At 48.7% G+C, this 22,410-nt stretch overlaps 1 protein-coding gene across 5 annotated transcripts; it reads right to left on the bottom strand.

Annotated features, from left to right (window-relative positions):
- Positions 1-254: 254 nt before the first annotated feature.
- Positions 255-22,372, bottom strand: LOC137613550 (rho-associated protein kinase 2-like). Of its 5 annotated transcripts, XM_068342866.1 has the most exons (35): positions 21,947-22,372; positions 18,839-18,920; positions 18,527-18,627; positions 17,777-17,914; positions 16,969-17,229; positions 15,972-16,116; positions 15,725-15,863; positions 14,035-14,126; positions 12,387-12,546; positions 11,776-11,866; positions 11,280-11,359; positions 11,153-11,201; positions 10,941-11,076; positions 10,769-10,860; positions 10,450-10,696; positions 9,268-9,374; positions 9,019-9,178; positions 8,786-8,946; positions 8,214-8,398; positions 8,019-8,088; positions 7,316-7,419; positions 7,048-7,234; positions 6,867-6,960; positions 6,490-6,584; positions 6,224-6,412; positions 5,579-5,747; positions 5,226-5,441; positions 4,385-4,452; positions 4,210-4,298; positions 4,053-4,131; positions 3,705-3,972; positions 2,869-3,160; positions 2,749-2,771; positions 1,569-1,667; positions 255-815 (listed from the first exon to the last, which is right to left on the bottom strand). In XM_068342866.1, the coding sequence occupies exons 1-34, from the start codon at positions 22,040-22,042 to the stop codon at positions 1,648-1,650; spliced, it is 4,485 nt and encodes a 1,494-aa protein (XP_068198967.1). In that variant the 5' UTR covers positions 22,043-22,372; the 3' UTR covers positions 255-815; positions 1,569-1,647. The 5 variants fall into 5 exon arrangements, with proteins under 5 accessions (XP_068198967.1, XP_068198968.1, XP_068198969.1 ...); XM_068342867.1 differs by lacking the exons at positions 1,569-1,667; positions 2,749-2,771 and adding an exon at positions 1,851-1,933; XM_068342868.1 differs by lacking the exons at positions 1,569-1,667; positions 2,749-2,771.
- Between the last annotated feature and the right edge of the window lie 38 nt (positions 22,373-22,410).

Genomic DNA, 22,410 nt, shown 5'->3' with positions numbered 1-22,410 from the left:
CACATAAATCCAATAATTTCATCCTAAACTTAAAATCCACACAAAGTTTAGAGCTTTATAGACAAATAAAGTAGAAAAACAACAAGTGTGGGCGACCCCGTGACCTCCCCCGTCCTCTGGCAGAGGAATCAGATTCAGACCTCAGGCTGTCGAAAACAAAGACGGACCCACTGGAGTCGATTCTGTTTGTTTCCTTCCCTCTTTCTTCTTCTTCTCCTTCAAATCTTTAGTGTTAAAAGAAATGGAAACACTCGTTTTCAGGGTGAGAATATTCATTTTAATTTGACATGAATGGGGATTCACATTCCTGTCCGTCCTGAATGGACCTGTGTGATGAAAGCCTGATGGCTTCATCTTCAGGATGGACATCTAACCATATAAATGACACATGATGAGCTACGCTGTCTGTGCTGCGATCCACAGACAAACCCCCTTGAACCTATGTACAAAAGTTCACACACATGCCAAAAACACCCCGGGAACACAAATTCCACGTGATTCACTGCATCTTACGAGGAAAAAAAAAGAAAAGAAAAACCCTCCATGTTTTTGTCAAGATGATAAAAAAAATAAGGCAGCTTCAACCAGCAGAGGTTTTCCTATCAACTCTCACTCTAACATAATTATTGCTCGTTTCCCTTTTGTCAGAACGGCAAAAGATAATCCCAGTTCTCATGACGACAGCCGGTTTCTCTCCTCCTGTTCTTGATTTGCATTTTTCTTTCAGTCTACGTCCCGAAAAAAAAATAATAAAAAAGTAGATCCAGACGGCGGTAATCAGCCGAACGCATGCACCCTCCATCAGCCGGGGTTAACTGTGAAGAGACAGAGGAAATGATTTGAGAACATGTGACGCCTTCAAAGACACGCCCACAGCAAACGACACACCAATTTAAAAAAAAAAAAAAAACAACCCAAAAAAAACCAGGAGGCGATGCGGCGTGCGAGCAAAACGCATCGAGATGTGGGAAAAACCTTAGTCTGCATTCTGGAGGGAATGTTTGCACCCTCAAGATGTAAATGTCTGCACGGTAAATATTAAATATAGGTAAGAAAAGATGGCAGGTTAGCTTAGCTTAGCATAAAAATTGAAAATGCAGGCAAATTCTGGCTTGAAGGGCGACTGTGTGCAGGATTATTTCTAGGAAATGTGTTCATTCACTGATTTGACTTTTCTTTTTTTATATTAAAGTTAGCTTAGCTTAGCATAAAAATACAGCATGAATACCTTTAAAATTTGGTAGATTTTGTTGCATTTAGTTGAAGTTTAGCTTAACTTTCTCATTCTGTCTTTATGCTAAGATAACATGATGCATAAATGCAAAAAAAAAAGCACATTTCCCGTTTTATTTCTTGCACACGTGCAGATTAAGGCGTCTCCCAAATCCGACTGTTTGTAGCGTTAGCATGTGCAGCTAGCAGGATTTCCACAAAAAAAAAGTGCCAAACTTTCACGGTGATTACGATAAATTTCATTTTCATCCGTACGTTCAGGAATCACACGGAAACACGTTTCAGGAAAACAAAACCAAAACCAAAACTGCACACGCATGCAGAGGTCCAGTTACCCTCCGGCCCCCCGCCTTCAGAAGAACATATCATCATCATCATCATCATCGACATCATCCAACGACCAACTCCAGTCTTTCAGGCCAAACTCAAGCAATCTGAAACGGTAAGCGTGAGGTTCAGCGCTCAAACCCCTCAGTGCTTTATGCCCTCCCCGCCACCAGGGGGGGCAATTCATGCAGACTAAACGCCGCCGTGTACGATGACGGTTAATAATGGTCACAACAGTGCAGCATTGCCGAGGGCGGGGGGGGGGGTGAGGTCGGTGCTTCGTTACTTACAGTCTCCCAGCATGAGAGACGTTAGAATGGTGGGGTCAGAGGTCAGAGGTCAGTGGAGGATGATGCGGAGCATGGGGCCGGGGCTGAGGGATGAGAGGTGAAACTTAATCGACTGAATCACAGAACGAGAGTTAGTGAGTCCGTGGCGGTGGTGGTGGCGGGGGGCGTGGTGGGGTGACGCAGCTCAGGAATGGAATGCGGCCGCAGTTCGAGGCGCCGTTCTGCAGCACATGATGGAGAACCATCAACACAGACGGAGGGAGTTTCTGTCCCCATTCACCAGAAAGTTGGTTTCAGACTCCGAAACGAACCCCGATTAGAGATCAGGAATCAGGACGTTCAGACGAGCTCCTGATTAGAACGGAGACCCCAAAGTTACATCAAGTAGAACCTCCAGATACCAGTTCAATCCGTTCGGCTAATGAACTTGTGTATAATTAATTATATAAAAGTTACATAAATAAAGGTAAAGAATTAAAAGAAACACAAAAGTCAAGAGAACACACGAGATACGTCTTCAGTCCACCAACGAGAACGAGATCCGGTCTCACTGATGTCGTATCCATCCGCCAACAAGTAGTTCTGTCCCAAAGCACGACTCGTATCTGGAGGTTCTACTGTACTTTAAAATAATTTCAACTCCAATTTCAACCTGGATTATTATTGTTGGTTTTTCTTTAATCTGATTGTCACATGTTTTAAAAAACAATCACAACATTTTAATTCCGGATTAAAAAAGGTGCCCAAACACTGAACAGACGCTCCTGAACAGATTTTCTGGCTCTAGCTTTGGCGCGTCGTCTCAGCGCTGAAGCAGCTTTTTGTCTCCGTGTTGCTTCAGAAGACATCGAGGAGGTAAAACATGATTCTGAGGTTTGAAGGAAAACAGGATCCTTACACATCATCCACACCGGGTGTGTCCTTCAACACAGGACGAATGCAGAATATAAGCAAACAGCTGTAATGAAGTTAACATTTAAATTCTGGGGGTGTTTCCGCTGACGCCCCCCATCCTCACCTGGGCTTCCCCGCCGGCGGCTGTCTGCTGCTGGGCTGCATCTTGACGGCTCCGCGGTGGGGCGACATGTGAGGCGAACCCCTGGGAGAAGGTCGCGGAGAGACTCGGGGGGAGGAGCGGGAGGAGACGGCGGCGCCGTCGGGATGGGCGTTGTGCGCCGCCGCGGGGGGGGGACTCATGGTGGGGTGTTTCCGCGGGATGCGCTTGAGGAGGTGGCTGACCCAACGCTGCTGCTCCTCCGGCGAGTTGGTGAGCAGGAGCAGCTCTTTGGCACTGGACATGTCGTAGTTCACTGTGGGGGGGTCATGAAATAAATAACACTATGAAATAAATAACACTATTAATGAAATATGGTATTTTCTGCACTACAAGGTGCACTGGATTACAAGAGCACTGGATTACAAGGAGCACTGGATTATAAAGCAGATCTGATCTAAAAAGCACTGGATTATAAAGGGCACTGGACTATAAGGTGCACTGGATTACAAGGAGCACTGAATTATAAAAGGCACTGGATTACAAAGAGCACTGGATTATAAAGCAGACCAGATCATAAAGTGCACTGGATTATAAGGAGCACTGGATTACAAGGAGCACTGGATTATAAAGCACACTGGATTATACAGCACACTGGGTTACAAGGAGCACCGTCGGTTTTTGAGATTGTTAAAGGCTCTTAGGTGCGCCTTATATACGGACAATACTATAGATAATTAACGGGGTGTTTTTCTGGTACTGTTCGGGGGCCGGGCCGTATGCGGAGGAGGGCCGCATCTGGCCCCTGGGCCGTAATTTATAAACCACTGATCTATTTCATCTCCCCGATCAATACTGACCCTTGCAGGGCACGATCACTTCCTCCTTCCTGTCCAGGTGATCCTTGTGGCACTTGGTGTGGCAGCGCCGGCACTCGAGGGCCGGCGGGGGCTTGAAGACGTGCCACAGGGGCCGAGTGCACGCCTCGCAGCTGGAGGGGAAGTGGTACAGCGTCAGGATGAACTCGTGACCCTTGTGGCTGATGTAGGACGGACGGTCGCCGTAAGGAGTGGTCTCCATGACGACCTCCTGGTCGCGTTTGATCTCGCCTTCGTTGGCGTAGAGGATCTGGGGAGAAGAGCGGGGAAACGTGATTTTACGATTCGCTGAGGATGACGGGATCGGACGGAAGAGGAGTCGTTTCCGACCTGGAATATTCTGGGGATTTCTTTGGCATCGGCGCGGTAAACGTCCGTGTGAGTGACGGGTCGGACGTGGAACAGTTTACTGTCGGAGGAAGACGTGGGACAGTTACAAACCCCGGATTATTAATAATCCGTTGAATCGCTGCTGCGAACGACTCACTCGATGTCCAGCGTCATGAAGGGGTTCGCTTGCTCTCGATCCAGCTCGCTGTTGTAGAACAGGATCTTTCTACTGCTCACAACTATGTACTGTCAAAGGTCAAAGGTCAAAGGTGGGGAGGTGACTCAGGGAGAAAAACAAGCATGGAAGCAAGAAATGAAGTCTGATTGGTTACCTTTTTGTCCCAACCGAAGCGCTTGGTGTTCTTGGTAGGAAGTGAGATCCAGCCCTCCAGCCTGGAGTCTGGAGACAAGGAGGAGGACGTTACCGTCAAACCAATCACCAACGAGAGTCACACTGGCGGCGCAGTCAAACAAAAAAAGCAGCAGCTAATAGCTTTTAGCAACACACCATTGTCATCGGTGAATTTGAAAGAAACTCCACAAACTTCACTCCTGGAACCTCGAGATACGAGTCATTTGAGATACGAGTCGTTGCTCTGTCCGTATTTTTGTTCGACATACGAGCAAAATCCAACATACGAGACGTAACTCGTTCTTTACCGCGTGTTGGCGGATGGATACGACATCAGTGAGACCGCATCTCGTTCTTTACCGCGTGTTGGCGGGTGGATACGACATCAGTGAGACCGCATCTCGTTCTCGTTGGTGGAGTAAAGACGTAGCTGGTGTGTTCTTGTGACTTTAGCGTTTCTTTTCATTCTTTATATAACTTATATATAATTAATTACACACAGGTAAAGTCTGCGTGTTTATTGGTTGATAAAAATATAATTTTTAAAATAATTTTGGGGCTTTTTTAACAAGACTAGAACGGACTAAACTCGTATCTCGAGGTTCTTCTGTATCCTAAATTGAATGAACGTGAAGGAACAAAGCCGGCCGGCATCAAGCTGTGGACGTCTGGTGGACATGGGGGGGTGTGGGTGAGGAGGGGGGGTTAGATCACACCCGAGTCAACAAGCAGGATTAGCTGAATGTTGCAGGCTTGAGTCTGAGGGTGGGTGGGGGCCACTTTCCTCCCCATCCCAGCTTTGAACCGCCATGCAGGGTCACCTGCAGGTTCGGCCTCGGGGGGCTCCTCGTAGGTGAGGGCCAGGGGCCGGGGGCCCCCCTCCGCCTGTCCGTCGTATTCGTCGTCCTCAGAGTCAGAGTCAAAGAAGGGGGGGCGGGCGGAGCGGAGGTCGGGGCGCGTGTGGATGCGCACCGACTTGTGTGTGCGCTGGTAGGTGAAGGACATGGACTCTGAGGTGTGGGAGTGGGTGATGCGCACTGCGCCGGTACCCCGATAGGGGTGGTGGGGTGGGGTGAATTGAAGGGGGTGGGGGGCAAAACAGGAGGTCAAAAACAGGAATCAGGAAGACAGGTGGCGAAAGAGGCAAACAGGAAGTGGCGGCGGTGCGTCCTACCTGGGTAGGCGTCGCCCACCTCCAGGTCGTTGCCGCTGCTGATGCTGGTGGAGTCCAGCGAGTGGACGCTGAGGGAGGAGATCTGACAGCGCAGCTGCTCGATGTCGCTGTCCTTGCTGTCCAACGCCATCTGGAGCTCCAGACGCACCTGGTTCTCCTCGGCGATCAGCTGGACGACCGAAAAACACACAACACGTCTGGCGATTCGTGCGTTCCGTCACGTGATGCAAACACGCACCGTGATTGGTGCATTCCACGTTGCACGTTGTGTTTTATTTTGAAAAAAACTCCTTTGAAGAGTATCAAAAGTGACACAAACTGTGTTTGATGATGTTAGAAGCCTACGGTCAACTTTTTGGAGCTGAAAATCAATTTGATCAGCATGTTTTTGGTTTTTATGTGCAATAAAATACAATTTTTCCATTCCTGAATCTGACTGTGTGTGCCCCAATATGTCAATATAATAAGTTATAGGGAAATAAAAACTATCTTTGTCTAGCTGAAGCTGTGCTGCAGATAAACATACCAATCATGGGTATGTTCAATCGTTTTTAATGTCAAAAGTACCAAAAAAACGTCCGAAATAGGCCAGGAGTCTAAGGGTTAACCCGACGACCGTGGGACGCGTGGATCCGGATCACTGACCGCCTGCATGTCCGTCATCTCCCGCTGGAACTTGATGATGGTGCTGTTCAGCTTCTCCTTCTCCGTTCTCAGCTCCAGCTGCAACTTCCTGTTCTCCTTCTCCTTCCTGTGCACCTCGGTGCCGGTGCCCCGGTGGCCCCCACGCACCGTCTCCCTCCGGTTCATCACTTCGGCCAGTTTATTGATCGCCTGCGAGCAAAAAAAAATCAATTTACGGCCCAACAGGAGCATCGATGATGTCACCCCCCCCCACCCCCGTTCCGCACCTGAATCTTCAGCGTCCTTTCGTTCTGCAGCTGCTTCTCGAACGACGTCTGGAGCGAGCTCATCTTCTTCCCCTCCTCCTTGGCTTTTTGCAACTCTACAGAAAAGCAGAGAGGAATATCAATTCAAGCCCCGCCCCCCCCACACCCCGCCGGGACATTAAATCTCATTTAACGGGAGCGATCCGTAACCCATCAGACATTTGATTCCCCCCGACGGAGACGTTTAGCGCTGGCTTTTTTCGCAGCCTCGTCCTCATCAATCCTCCGGATATGCCAGAAAGCTTTTTACCACGTCTCCCCGCGCCGACGGGGGCGTGTTATCGTCGCTGAAATATGTTCTCTCCGGGTCATCAATCTGACGGGGGACACACACTCACGCTGCCGCACGTCTTTCAGCTGATTGTTGAGCTCCTCCTTCTCGCCGGCCAGGTTGGCCACGTCCACCGTCAGCGTGCGATTGGACTCCTCCAGCTGTAGGGGGCGTCGGTGAGCAAGTGAGTGATGGCGTTTCGAGCTCGATATGAAGCAAACGCGGCGGTTTTCAACCCCCCGACTCACCGAGCTGATGGTCGCCTCCTTGTCCCCGAGCTCCTGCTTGTGTCTCGCCATCATATCCTTGATCTCCAGCTCCTTCATGATCTTCTCCTTCTCCAGGTCGGAGTACTGCTCCTCGGCGATGGAGCGCGCCAGCTGCTCCGAGTCCGCTTTGGTCAAACTGGCCTCCAGCTGGGCCGTCAGGGAGTCTCTGAGGACGGGGAGGAGATGTTCAAGCCACTTTTTCCCCCCACCTGTTGGGACTGAAACCGAACCGGTCGCCGTGGGTTACCTCTCCTCCATGTAGTCCGCCAGTCGCCGCTGCGCGTCTTTGAGCGCCTTATTCTTCTCGTCGCACTCGTCCTTCAGCTCGCGGGTCTGCGTCTTGTACAGCGTCTGCAGATGGACGGGCGGAGATAATCTAGTGCCACGAAGCTAATCCGGCAACGCTGAAGTAGCTTTCCTCTGAAAGTAGTGCATCCCTGGGATGCACTACTTAATAATCTTAATGATTTTATTAATAACAATGTCATAACTTACTAAGTAAAAAGTAAAAAAAAAAAAAAAAAAAAAGAGTAAAATTATGTATTATTTTTATCAAAATGTTAAAACCTTGTCGTCATTCGACACAATTTTTTAAAAATAAAGATGTCTTCTAATAAAGACGTCCATAGTAATATCTGTAAACTTTGCGAGATCAAAGCATAATGCCGACTTCTGGGTTCGAAATTTAAGGGAGGAAATGGATAAATTGTGAATATTTTTGTTGAATTAAAGTGCATTTTTCCCAATATTATATCGCGGAAAAAAGACAGCACCGATTTTTTTTTTTTATTGTACGTATTTGAAGCTTCTCAGGGATGATGATCGACCGCGCGTCCTAGTCCAAAAACATGCGTCAAAGACGCAAGAACGCACGCTAACGAAAACACTGTTCTGCTACCAAACAGTTGGAGGAAAAGGTGCACAAAAAGAAGAGAAAGTGTTAGAATTACTGTGAAATACTGCTCTGCCTCCAGCTGGTCCTTCAGCTCCTTCAGCTGGCTGCCGGCCTCCTGCTTCTCCCTAGAACACGACCAAAAATCTGTCAATCACTGCCGCCGGCCAACAAACCTCAAATCGGGTTTGAAAAATGTGAATTTCTCTACGTTTGCCATGTGTGATTTTATTTATTTTCATTTATTTTTTACCTGCGTAGCTCCTGGTTCTGCTTCTCCAGCACCTGCTTCATCTCCAGCAGGTGGTTGAGCTCCTGTTTCAGCTGCTTCTCCGACGTCTGGAGCACCAACACCTGCTGGTTCTGCATCTTCAGGTCGCTCTGGCTCAGGCTCCTCTTGTGGATCTCCTGCTCCAGACGCAGGTTCAGGTTCTTCACCTGCGAGAAGGAATTTATTTATTATTTATTTAATAATAAATTTAATAGTAAATATTAATTACTTAAGTATATATATATAATTAATATTTATATATATAATTTATATATATAATTTATTAATTTATTTATTATTTATAACCGCGGACTCTGATTGAGAGACGCAGGAGGAAAGGAGTCAAAGCTGCGAGTCATTACTTCCATTAGGGATTAGTCATTCGCCTTAAAATACGGATAATGAGTCACTTCCTGTTGTTCGAGGCGCGACTGACGCTTTAACAGGAGGGAGGAGAAACGAAAACGAAACAAGGACAAAACGAAATAGAGAACCAAAGGAGGACGCAGCGGATTTTTTGTCGTCGCTATGACGATGATGATGAAGTCTTTTACCTCCTCGGACAGCTTCCCCTTCTGCGCCTGCACCTCGTCCAGCTTCTGCTGGGCCTGCTTGTGGTCCCGGTCCAGCATGGAGTGCTCCTTCTCCAGCTGCAGCAGCTTGGCCTCCAGCTGCAGCTTCAGGCTTCGCTCCTCCTGCAGGGTGGACTCCATCTCTGGATGGATCAACAAGAAGGTCAAGGAGCTCGCCTCCGATTGGTCGCCCACGCCTCCCTCCACCTCCTCACCTTTCAGCGCCTCCGACTTGGCCACCTCGATGGACTGGTAGATGTTGTTCTTGTCCGTCAGTTTGGCCTTGGTGGCCCGGTGCTCCGTCTCCTCCTGCTCCAGGTTCTGCTGGAGGGACTTCAGCTGGAACGTCAGGTCGATCTCCTGGTTGCTCTTCTCCTGGAGAACCGAAAAGAAGGAAGGAAGGATCTAAGGTAGGAATCAACTTCCTGGTTGAGGAAGGAAGGAAGACCTCAGCCGCCTCTGACCTTCTCCAGATGGTTGAGCTTCTTCTGCAGCTGCTTCTTCTCCGCCTGGACCTGAGCGAGGGACGACTTCACCGCCTTCACCTCTGATTCCAGGCTGGAGATTCGCCCTGATGGGAACGGAAACGGAGGATATTTTAGCTCCTGGAGTCGTTTAACCGGAACGCCGTCCAGCCTCCAAACTGCAGGGAACAACCGGTTAACGGTCGGTTTTCCACACGGAGAGTTTTACTAACGGAAAAAGAATCGCCGCAAAACAGGCGACGCCGTTGTTTCCGAAGCCGTTCTGATCTCACCGCCTGGCCGAGCCTCAACAACTGAGCGTGCTCAAGGGTTCCAGGGCAGGTGCTGGAACCGGAATGTTCCGCCGATGAGCCCAGTTTTCCCCCCAAACTCGATCCAAAAGAACGACTCACATCTGAAAACACGTTTCCAGCTCCGTGTTGTGTAACTCTGGGCGAAACCACGGCGACCAGCTCTCGTCCCATCAGGACTGATTTGATAATCACAGATTATTTTAACAGACGCATTAATATTCAGAATTTTAAAAAAGAATTCAAATCACCATGTAATAACACTGGTCCAGGAGTCACATGACCTACTGGAGGACGATGTTTGCAAAGACATCAGAGAAAAATGTCCGTTTAGGACTTTTTCTGTTTCCATCGATAAACTTCAAACAGTTTTTATTTGTAAAGCGTTTGATTCAAAAAGACATTCAAAAGAACTTTTACTGGAAGTAAAACCCTACAGAGAAAGAATAAGAGACAGCGGCGCCTGGACGGATTAGAGACAGTGGTAAGGATTAGAGACAGAGGTGAGGATTAGAGACAGTGGTGATGAACGGATTAGAGACAGTGGTGATGAACAGATTAGAGACAGTGGTGATGAACAGATTAGAGACAGTGGTGAGGATTAGAGACAGTGGTGAGGATTAGAGACAGTGGTGATGAACGGATTAGAGGCAGTGGTGATGAACAGATTAGAGACAGTGGTGATGAACGGATTAGAGACAGTGGTGATGAACAGATTAGAGACAGTGGTGATGACAGATTAGAGGCAGTGGTGATGAACAGATTAGAGACAGTGGTGATGGACAGATTAGAGACAGTGGTGAGGATTAGAGACAGTGGTGAGGATTAGAGACAGTGGTGAGGATTAGAGACAGTGGTGAGCACGTCTCACCCTGCAGGTCGGTGATGTTCTCCGCCCTGAGGTGGCGATCTCTTAGCTCCTCCTCCAGCTCCGCCTCCAGCCCCATCAGCTTCTTCTCCAGCTCCATCCTGCCGTTCTCCAGCTGGCTACACTTGTCCTGCCTCTCCCTGAGGCTGGCCTCCAGGCTCTGCGCCTGCTTCTGCGCCTCTGCCTGACTCTTCTTCAGCCGCGCCGCTGCCTCCTGCTCGGCCTGAAGCGCGGCGTTGGCCTCCTCTAACTGGGAGCAAAAAAACAAACGGGATTAAACTTTATTTTCCTGCAGGTTGAACTGGTAAAAAAAACCTCTGACCTGTTTTTGCAGTTGGATGTTCTTCTCGTTGGAGATCTGGGAATTCTGGTTCTTCTTGCGGAGATCTTCCAGCTGGTCCCTCAGGTTGTTCACTGAGGAAACAACAAACACACTCTTCCTCTGAGTCTTTCCAGGAAGTTTTCCTCCTGATATGTCTCGGAATCCACCTCACCTTCGTTCTCCAGGACGCGCTTCCTGTCCGTCTCCATCTCCACCTTGCGCATGTTGTCGCTGCTCTGGTGCTGCAGCAGCGCCCGATCCCTCTCCAGCTGCCGGAGCGACGCCTCCACCTTCTGCCGGCTGCTCATCTGACAGGAGAACACAGGAGCCGCTGACGTCACCGCCTGACATCACGGCTCGGGAAAGGCTTCGGAAGGTTCTTACCTCCTTGTCCAGCTCTTTGACCAGCTTGTCTAAACGGTTGGTGGCGTTCCTGCAGGAGGACATCGGCTTTAGTGGACGTTCGTCCCCACAAATCGTCCCATTATAAGGAAAATATCTCCAATCTTACTTGCACTTCTGCTCCAGCTCGTCTTTGGCCTGCATCTCATGATCGAGCTGCTCCTCCAGATGGTGGACCTTCTTCTGGAGCTGCCCAGAAAAAGAAAACAAGTACAGTGGTTCCTCTACTTACAAACGTCTCTACTTACGAAATTTTCTACTCACGAAACGCCTCAACAGGAAGATATTGAAGAAAGTTGGAGTTACGAAAGGTAAAAATACAGTATGGGCTGATACTCTCAGCTCCCACAGGTTCCTGAACGCAACATTCTTATAGCTGCTCTGCCATTGGCTATTACCTAGCATCCTGGCATCCCATTGGCTAAGAGGGACCTCTGTGTGTAGCTAGATAGGTGTCTATGCTCGTCATTCGAGCATAGACAAAACGCGTCTCTACTTGCGAAATTTCTTCCAGAACCAATTAATTTAGTTAATTTCGCTGTACATCCCAACCCAATTTTTACTTCTTTTATCAACATAATAAAAAAGAGTTAAACATCACACACCTCTTTTTTATCAGTCGAACAATCCTCCTTCTCTGACTTCTCTTTCCTCTCCTCTGAATTCCCCTCAGACGAGCCGTTTGTCTTCAGTAACCTGATGGAGGAAAGAAAACCGATGACCGTCAGGCGTTATTTCAACCCTCGAATCGTCTAGGAACAAAAAAAAACCAACCAGTTCTCTGCATTTCCTGTCTGACACACACACACGCTTTGAGGAATTCGGGCTATTTCCACCCCCAACCTGTCTCCACGTGTGTTTAAACTGGTGTAAAAGTGGAATAAGCTGCAGGAATACGTGCTTTAAAACAGTTAAATCTGAGGTTAAATCTACTCCCCCCCCCCCCCCGAGGCACAGGTGTCGTTTGTTTGACTATTTTTTCCGACCGCGGCTTCAAAAAAGCAGCAAGACGTGGGCACTTAGCAACGGGGGCGTTTAAAAAGGAACAAGGCGGGCAGTGTGAAGCCCCACAGACGTCCAGTTGTCCGGCGGGCGGACGCCAGGTCGGGTTTAAAGGTGCGGGCGTGACGTCCGGCTTCCTGTTTGACGGCTCTTAAAATAAAAACACGTGAAGTAAAAATCCAGATAAAGATCTGGAGTCAGAATAAAAACTCACTGGTCCTCCTTGAAGTAGGTGAAGCCGACGAACGGGAGCTGGTTCCCCACGAAGGCTCTGGGCGGGGGGAAGGTCTCGGCATCTTTTTTATCCTCCTCGATGTCGTCGAAGTTGCTGGTGTCGATGTCGCCGCTCAGCTCGGGAACCACCGGCGCCACGGCTGGAGGACGGGGACGGAGAGGAGATGTTTGAGGCTCACGCCGCTCCTACCCGCCGGACAGAGCTGGCTTTGTGTCGCACGCGCGCACACACACACACACACACACACACACACACACACACACACACACACACACAGCGCTCCTTTCACCGACGGCGCTCGAACGCTTCGCAGGAGGTTCTGGAGGGTTTTTTGCAGGAAAGTGATGAAGAAATAGAGGAGGAGGAGGAGATGGAGGCAACAAGTGGGGGTGTGTGGAGGGGGGGGGGGCAAAGCCAACATGTGGTGAGACAGAGAGAGACACAGGCCCGCTCCAACCAGGCCTCTGTGGTGCGGTTTCCCAGAATGCTCTCTGATAGCGGGCGGCTAATGACAGGCAACGGCGGCCGCAGGGAAAGTGGAGCGGGAGCGGCGCTCCAAACCGGGGTGTCCCCCTCTCTCATTAGGGCTCCGCCGCAAAGCCGGCCCCGCCCATCGCTACAGGGGGGGGGGGGGCCTCATCCATCCATCCATCCATCAGTAAATCCATGGCAACGGGGAAAATCGCCATGGAACCCGAATGATGTGTGTGTGTGTGTGTGTGTGTGTGTGTGTGTGTGTGTGTGTGTGTGTGTGTGTGTGTGTGTGTGTGTGTGTGTGTGTGTGTGTGTGTGTCCGTACTAATACAGCAGTGGTTTTGTGTTCCAGTCTGTCTGAAGCTGCGTCCGCTGTCTTAATCAGATCCAGGTGACAATTTTTTTTTGGGGGGGGGGGTTAGAGGGGTGTGGTGATGAGGGAGGGAGGGGGGGTCCATGTAATCCAATGCAGACACAGAAGTCCTGTTCATAGTCCTAATATAACCCCCCCCCCGCACCTCCTGTAGTTCCCCCCTTCTAAAGGACGTGGATCGATGCTAAATTTAGCGCTAAAGCAGAAAAATAAAGTTTAACGACTGATTTTTTTTTTTATTTCTAAGAGTCAAAATAAATGAAATAAAAACGCAGCAACGTTAAAAAAAATAATTTTAAAAAAATCACATCTGTGTTAAATATAAACGTCAGCAAACCTGGACTATCAGCAACACGCCGCAGCGAACGCCTCGCCCGTTAAATAACACCCGTCTGCAACATATTTTATCTTTACGTGTCACGACACCGTCTTTTCACGCGTGTTCTGCTCACGTGTTGCGGCGTTTTCTCTTCTTCGAGTCTCGTGCGTGGTCGTTTTTGCACGTTTTCTCGCGCATCAATCGTTTTTTTTTTTTTTTTTTTTCTTCCTCTTCCTCCTCCTCCTCCTCCAGGTTCCAATCATCATCATCACGTAAGATCAGAGTGTGGAGCGTATGGGGAGCATGTGTGAGGCACAGGCGCAGCCCGAGAAGGTTAAAAATAAACGGATGTGAGGCTGCAAACCGGAGTTGGAGATAGAGATAAACGGGTCCTGCATCACCGCGGTTTAAAAAACAAAACACAAATGCACATTTTCAATCAGGCGCGTGCAGAGACTTACCCTCTCGGATGTTGTCGAAGGTCCACTGGTTGTTCCTGAAGAACGGGTGGAGTTTGACCTCGTCCACGCCGGTGCGACCCAGGCGAACCTTCCTGCACACACAGACAGAACCGAAACGCTTCAGGCGGACTCTCCCACCCCCCAGTTCCTCCCCTCTCGCACCGCCGGGCTCAGGGCTGGAGGGGCGCGGCGCTCAGGGCTGGAGGGGCGCGGCGCTCCGGGGTTGGCCACATGTGGGACATTCCAGACCAGCAGAGAGGAAAAGCCAGCGGGGGCGGAGGAGGAGGAGGAGGGACGAGTGAAAATAAATAAATAAATAAATAAATAAATAAGGTCTGACGTGAAGCCAGGATCACAACAAGTGATGTCGCCCTTACCCAGAATGCTCAGCGGCGACGGGAGAGGGCGGAATGGAAAAAGTAAAAATGAGAGACGAGAAGCAGGATGACGGGGTTGTTCTCACTGGAATGATTCAGCATGAATGCACCGCTCAGTGTTAAAGGTGTGTGTGTGTGTGTGTGTGTGTGTGTGTGTGTGTGTGTGTGTGTGTGTGTGTGCGTGTGCGTGTCACACACACACGACAGATTCTGTCTGTGCTGGGAGAATAGCGAGGGAGAAGGTAAATAAACGGAGGGAGGTGGAACATAAAGGCTGCTCTGTGTGGAGGCAGAAAGGGCCCGTGTTTGGGCCCTCAGTGGGGGGGTGGGGGTGGAGGGGGCGGGGCTACTAATGTCAACAGGAAGTGGTTTCCTCCACAGCGATAGACCAAAAACCAAGTACATGACCCACACCCCCACAAGCTGTGGTGTGTGACTAACAACATTAAAAGGTGGTGACTTTTGGATTTGGACTTTAATTTTTATTTAGTTATTTTTTGAACAAAAACATCAACAGGGACAAAAAAAATAGTAATAGAAATAAAAATAATGAAGTAAAATACCATTTGTATTCGGACGCCAAAAATCATCTAAAAAAAAAAAAAAAATGTTGACAAATATTATTAAAAATATTAAATGTTAATGCTTCTGTCTTGAAATGAGGATATAAACCCTGGAATATATGATTTTTAGAGTAATATTTTACAGAATAGCTCATTGGGCTTAAAATAACTGATCTAGACAGATGAAAATGAAATTGAAATAAGAATTTTCTTTAAAATGTTTAATATCACACCATAAACCCAAAGCTTTGTTCTGATATTAAATTATGGAGTTGTGGTTTTTAAATATAGGAAGGGATAAAAATGCCCAAAATAAGAAATTCTGACCTCAAAAATATATATTTTTTCCAAATACAGCTGTGATCAAATTTCTCATCACCAGTGGGAACCAATAGGAACCAGCTGGAGACAATGGGAGACTTGTGGGAACCAGCAGGAACCAGTAGAAACCAATGGGAACCCAGTATGAGCCTACGGGAACCAGTGGGAAGCAGTGGGAGCCAATGGGAGACTCGTGGGAACCAGCAGGAACCAGTAGGAACCAATGGGAACCAGTGTGAGCCTATGGGAACCAGTGGGAACCAATGGGAAGCAGTGGGAGCCAGTGGGAACCAATGGGAACCAGTGGGAGCGAGTGGGAACCAACGGGAACCAGTGGGAGCGAGTGGAAACCAACAGGAACCAGTGGGAGCGAGTGGAAACCAATGGGAGCGAGTGGAAACCAGTGTGAACCAGTGGGCGTGGCCTCACCTGTCGGTCAGAAAGGCACAGATGAGATGTTTGGCGTCCTGGGACATCTCCACGTCGTCTGGGAACACCAGGGAATTCTGATGGTTCATGATTTTGCCGTAAGTTCCCACCAACGACTCGGCGTAGAATGGAGTCTCACCTGTAGGGAAATAAAACCGCAAAAATAAAACGACAGCACAAACACTGATCCGATGCGAGCAGCTGGTGGAGGTATGAACCATTCAGTGGGGGGGGGGGGGACACTCACCGACCAGCAGCTCATAGAGGAAGACCCCCACAGACCACCAGTCACACTCCCGGCCGTAGTAACCGTCGCCGCCCTGAGACTGGAGCACCTCGGGGGAGATGTAGTCGGGGGTGCCCACGGCGGTGTCGCAGTGAACCATCCCCTTCTGCACGCAGGGAATAAAGCACGATGTTTATCGTACAGAGAAATAAACCAGCATAGCTGCAGGATTTTCTGCAACTCCAAAATAAGTATTTTGGAACTCGCTCATAAAAATTCCTCAGGATGTCTGGAATGTCGTAAACAATCGCGGGAACACCGGCTGAACAAACAAGTTATTTCGTTTTTCATTCACCGAGACTCAGATAGTGGTTTCAGAACCCGGTTCTGTCTGTAATAATCGTATTTAAACTACTGGTTCTTTTTGTCGGAGCACACGCAGCTCGTGAAGCTGCTATTCAGAGATTCTTGCGGTTCAGAAAACAAAAGGAAAAGGTCTCTGCTGTGCTTCAGATTGGCTGTTCAGAACAAAACAACCTGATGCAAGAGCAATGTGTTGAGCTGCACTTCCACATCTGGCCACTTGGTGGTGCACTAATGCCCTGGAAAATAGGAAAGGCCACCATCCAAAGCTGTTTAAATCAATCCACTGAACTTAACGTAGGTTTCTTGAAGACGTTTCACGTTTCTCATGCTAATGATGCTCATTAGTCAACAAAAGCTCGGTAAAACTCAAATTTCAACTACCCCCTTTGACACACCTAGCACCCCCATCAACCATTGTTGAGGAGCTAGATGGGTTTTGACAACGGTCATTGGAATATCAATAGTACTGACCACACCACACAGGGTTAATGAGCTGGGACAAGACCAACCACCACCAGAACTGAAGAAGCCTCTTGGACAAGAGGTTAAACGTCTTCAAGAAACTTTCGTAAAGTCTAGTGGATTGATTTAAACACCTTTGGATGACCATAGTTTGAAGCCAAAGTGAGATCAGGTTCTATCTGATACCCACCGAGTCCATCTTCATGCAGGTGCCAAAGTCAGCCAGCTTGAGGTGTCCGTGTTGGTCCAGCAGCATGTTGTCAGGTTTGACGTCGCGGTGGATGAAGCCCATGGAGTGGATGGCGTCCAGCGCCAGCACCACCTCGGCGGTGTAGAAGCGAGCCCACTTTTCAGGCATGTCGTAGTTCATGGTGAGCGTGACCAGGTCGCCGCCGGGCATGAACTCCATCACCATGTAGAGGTAGCGGTCATCTTGGAAAGCTGAGCACAGCTGGGGGGGAAAGATATCGGTTAACGTGACAGGATGTTACGCCACAATGGTGACGGGGGTGGATTTGAACTCGTCAGGGCGAAGCCGGAAGGAACTCTATTGGACCTGACGTCCCAATCAGTCATCTGACCCCAATACCGGGGGCGAAACACTGTCCTGACGCTCAGAGTCTCAATAATTAGAGGCCAAATCGATCTCCACCTAGTCTCTTGGCCCGGGCGGAGAACTTTCATTCTGAGCCAAGATAATTATGCAAATCAGGACACGTCCAGCGTCTGGATGTTTTCCTGAAGTTGACATCACGGGGCAATTTATGCAAAGCTGCATTCAGAAAATTGTGTTTGGCTCAACACGACCACCTGAAACAAGATCTAAGAACTTTTGATTGATTGGAAGGAGACTATAGGAAAGTCTCTGATTAGAAATACGACTAAATACCCAGACTTAAAACAGGATTGATAATCAAATATGGTCAAATCTAGTGTGGACAGCTTATACAGGAGGCAAATTTTAATAATTCACAGATAAAAAGGACAGGGATGCACACCTGAACAACCCAGGGACTGTTGGAGAAGGCCATGATGTGTCTCTCCTCCCAGAAAAAGGCCGAGTCGGAGCGTTTGATCATCTCAAATTTGTTGAGCTGCTTCATGGCGTAGACCTTCCGAGAGGCCTTGTGGCGGACCTACAGCAGAGGGGGGTGGGGGTGAGACGGGATGAGTCAACAGCGATAACCACACAAGGGACAATAGGGAACCAGATATCAGAATGTCACAGCGACCGAGGATAATGTGAGAAAACAGAAGACGACGGCAGGGGGAACCTGTAATTAACGACACACACCCATAGAAAGACATGTTTACACAGGATCTCAAGCACAAACACACTACCCCCCCACCCTCTTGCTCTTCCTCCTACTCCTCCTCACCAGACTTTACAATCCTCCCCCACACAATGAGCCTGTCCAGACTCGTTTCTACCACAAGACGCTCGGTAGAGACCAGATCTGAGTTCCCTCGATCTGAAAAAAGTGGAAGGGAACCACCGACGGCGTCGATATGCATTTGTGTCAGTTGTTTTTGTCGTGATGCACAAAAAGACGTCCTCCTTAATCTTAATCCATACCCGAGGGACCAGAAACCAGCTGCAGACACGACATGAGACGTTCAGGGAGCACTGCTCCCTCTAGTGGTGACAACTCTTGGTATTTTGGGGCAAAAGAAACATCTGGAGAAACTCCCCCCTGTTCGCTCTCAGCTGACTTAGAACCGATCGATTGATCGATCTGTCGTCTCACCAGCTGAACCTCCCCGTAGGCTCCTCTCCCGATCAGCTTGACTTTCTCGAAGTCTTCCAGATTCACCTGCAGCTCCCGCAGTTGGCTCACCGCCTTTTCATCTGCGGGACGAGAACACGTGTGATGAACTCGGGTAGAGCGACAGATATCTGAGGTTCAGACGTTGGGCGGTCGGATCGCGGCGAGGTCAAGAAGAGTCCACGAAAAGTTACACCGACGGCAAGTTTACGAAAGTCTGCAAAGTGTTGCCGTTTATCGCGTAGACGCTAAAGTTTTGCTTCAGGGTGCGAACACACGACGTTAAGGTCTTACATCGATTGAGGAAGGCGTCGATGTTCTTGTTCTTCCGTAGGGCGGGGTAGTTCAGGTCATGAGCCAGAGCGCTGATGGAGTCCTGAAGAGACACAAACAGCAGGAAAGTTTTATTGACAACAAACGTTTAACAGTAAGGTAGAACCCGCCGATGTGACCACCAGACAAATGGAGATCCAGAGCTGATCCAGGTTCCAGGGGCGGGTTTTCAAAGTAAAGGTGGTCACATGATGAGGGGGAACCTGGAAACACCGTCTTGTTTGTTTGTTTCACTGGTAGTGATTGTTGTTTTTTTCTTGGTTCTTGTGTTCTTGGTATTGTTTGTGTTGTTTTGCCGTTTTTATTGCTTTTATTGAGTCGTTATTGCTTGTTCTTGTTTGGGTTGTCAGTCAGTCGATCAATCGATCGATTCTTTATTAATTCCGCATTTGTCACACTGGTTGTTGTTGTTTGTCGGGTCATTGTTGTTTTTGTTTGGATTGTTATTGTTTGTCGCGTCGGTTGTTGTTTGTTGGGCTGTTGTTATTTGTTGCATCGGTTGTTGTTTGTTGTGTCGTTATTGTTTGTTGTTGTCATTGAGCTTGTTGTTGTTGTTTGGGTTGCTGTCTCGTATTATTTGGCTTTGTTTGCGAGGTTTTTTTTGTAAACAAATTCACAAACAGGAAATCATTTTGAAGCTGTTTGTCCGGTTTCCTGATCTGTTTTATGACTCGTCCGTCAGGACAAGTCTTGTCGTTGAGCAACGTGCAGCTCGTGCAGGTAAACAACAACAACAACAACAACAAACCAGAATGAATGGAGCCAACAGGAGGAAGAAACAACCGCCTGTTCCTGAACGCATCGTCTGTTTCCTGCTGATGTTCAGCCAACAGGGATTACAGACATGACAGTTTATAAAAGAAAAGTCACATGATGCTGCTGCAGGCGGGGGGGGGGGGGGGGGGGCAGCGCCAGGGGCCCAATGCCGGGGGGAGGGGGTCATCAGTGCTTAAATCAGCCGTGTTGTATTTCAGTGGAAACCAAATGTCTGTGTGATCCAAACCCATTGGGCCTGCGGGGGCAGGTGGGTGGGTGGGGTTATGGTGGGGGGGGGGGGTCGTATGACCCTCCGTTCGCCAAAAACAAGGGTCAAAGGAGGTGGGGGTGACGGGTGAATCCAGCGTCTGTTCGGATCGGACTGTTTGTTCGGGGACATGTGGAACAATTCTGCAACTTTAAATAGCAGTGGTGCAGATAGATACCCCCCCCCATACCCCCCACTGACCCCCCCCCCCCGACAGACAGGGTGGAAAATAGATGCTAACGTTCAGAAGCTATTGTGGGACAAACAGCTTATGGGTCTGGATTCAGACTGAGCTCCTGAGGATCTAAGATCAGTTTACACCCTGTGTGTGTGTGTGTGTGTGTGTGTGTGTGTGTGTGTGTGTGTGTGTGTGTGTGTGTCTGTTTTATATCTGCCTATCACAAATCCTGTAACCACAACCTTTCATGATAAAATTTAAATCCATAGAATGTATTTACTGTAAATGATTTGGAACAGGAATAGTCATTTAAACATGACATCATAACCCCCCCCCCATGCCCCCCCCCCAAAAAAAAAAAACACCCTCAAAATGATGTAAACCAAAGAAGACAATACTGATTATTATATTTGGTTAAAATCTAAGAAGATTAGGATTCAGAATCATCTTAAAAATCATTTTCCAATAAGACCCCGCCAAAATAAAATACTCACAAAACAAGTTGAATTCAGAGCTTAATATATTATAACTAATATATTATACATGTATATTAGTTTGGTGGGACAGACACGTGTATCCTGTATAATGTGGGAACCGGGCCTTTATTCCTCAATGTCACCATCCGACACCAAGTTTTCCTGCAGTCCCTGAACGTTACGCCACAACTCATCTGCCTTTGGAATCCGGACAAATCCGAACACGATTCAGGCCGACTGTCGTCTCACGTCCTCACACAACACCTCACACAACACCTCACGCCTCCGCCTGGGAAAAACCTCAACAACACAGCTCTGCATTGTCCCCGGAACGCATCCGAACGTAAACCGAGTCCGACTCCACCCATCAGCAAGGCATTTCATCCAGATCCCGGCGCGACCTTTCACTTCCTGCAACAATACCTGTGGCACTTTTTTTTTTTTTTTACCTGTCGCCTCCTTCTACTAATCATCTCATGTTTGGATACCAAACGGTAATAAAGAGAAAACAGCTCAATATTCATCCAGTGCAGAATTCAGCGGCGCCACTTTTGGCTCGTTTCAGGTAATCTGTCAGGTAGTTTTCCGTAATTCTGTGTTTCTTTTGTGTCGGCACACAACAACAAAAAAAAGAAGACAAACAGGAAACGGTGATGTGAGACCCCCCCACCCCCCATTTCAATTCCAGGAAGTGATTTCAGCTTCCTGTTTGGAGGCACGTTGGAGTTTCCGCTGCTGGGAATCCAACTCCTGGATGTGGACCTGGAACCGTTCCCTCACCTCCCCGATAATCTAATCTGGAATCTAGTCTAGAACATTCTGTGCGCCGATCGTCATAATATTCCGACGCCAAACGGATTAACTTTCAACGCTGTTGGGAATTTTTCTTCTCAATGTTTTCCAATCAGAGTTTTTTATTTATTTTTTATTTTAATTCCAGTGCAGCGGAGGTGAGCTCATGTGGCAGAGCACGTCGATCCGGTCTTTAGGTGTCCTCAGGTATGCCTGAAAGGTATCGGCATTAAAAAACAAAACAAATAAAAGCTGCTCACTGACAAACAAACCCATCAGGGAGGCGTCAGGGCGGGTTTCATAGGTAGAATTTAAGCTTCTTCTTTTTTTTGTTGCTATGGAAACATGCTGATTTGGGTGTCTCTGAATGGTGGGGCGGAGGTCCCCCCCATCTAGAAGTGTAGGGCCGCCCCTGCACATGTCTAAATCATAAAAATAAGTGATCCAAACCTGAATTCTGAACATTTACCTCATTATTATTAAATTATTCCCTCATCTGATGAAAAACAGGACTCAACTTTTCTCCTCCATGAAGCTCCGGTGTCTTACCGGCGGTACCGGGTCGACAGGTGACCGTGTGGCCGTGATCCGTGACTCACCAGGAGGGTCTCCAGGTTCAGAGCCGACTGCGGGTTCTTCATCAGGCTCTCCAGGCTCCTCAGCCGGCTCTCCAGCCGGCTCTCCGCGCCCAGCATGGTGGTTCCCACGCAGCGCGACCGGGTTTCAGCACAGAAACGAGCGCGGAGCCTCGAACACCTGCGGGCCTCTCGTTTTGGTATCGGGGACGCGTCGGGCGGGCGGTGCGCTCCGCCTCAGCTCATGTCAGCTCCTCTCTAACCTGCTGTTAGAGAAGTCAGGTTAATTATTCACCCCCCCCCCCCCGCTGCTATAATCCACCGTCACGCGCGGGTTTTCATTAGTAGGCCACGAGAAGCGCGTGCGGAACCCGATTGGACGCGTCCTTCCTGCTCGTCCAGGTAGGGGTCCGGCTGCTCCCCAGGTAAGAACAAGAAAGTATGAAGCGTCTACAGCGTGTCCAGTCTGGGGGAGAGACCGCTGTCAA

Source organism: Antennarius striatus, chromosome 19 (assembly GCF_040054535.1).
Source record: "Antennarius striatus isolate MH-2024 chromosome 19, ASM4005453v1, whole genome shotgun sequence".
Lineage (NCBI taxonomy): Eukaryota > Metazoa > Chordata > Actinopteri > Lophiiformes > Antennariidae > Antennarius > Antennarius striatus.
The sequence above is the reverse complement of the archived record's forward strand: the minus strand, read 5'-3'. Positions and strand labels throughout refer to the sequence as shown.

Excerpts from the sequence above, each read along its gene's own strand:
- LOC137613550 (XM_068342865.1), bottom strand. The coding sequence starts at position 22,042 with ATGCTGGGCGCGGAGAGCCGGCTGGAGAGCCGGCTGAGGAGCCTGGAG. Across the intron at positions 18,921-21,946 it reads TGAACCTGGAGACCCTCCTG|GACTCCATCAGCGCTCTGGC; the intron begins GTGAGTCACGGA and ends GTGTCTCTTCAG. Across the intron at positions 11,867-12,386 it reads ACCTACTTCAAGGAGGACCA|GTTACTGAAGACAAACGGCT; the intron begins GTGAGTTTTTAT and ends TTCCTCCATCAG.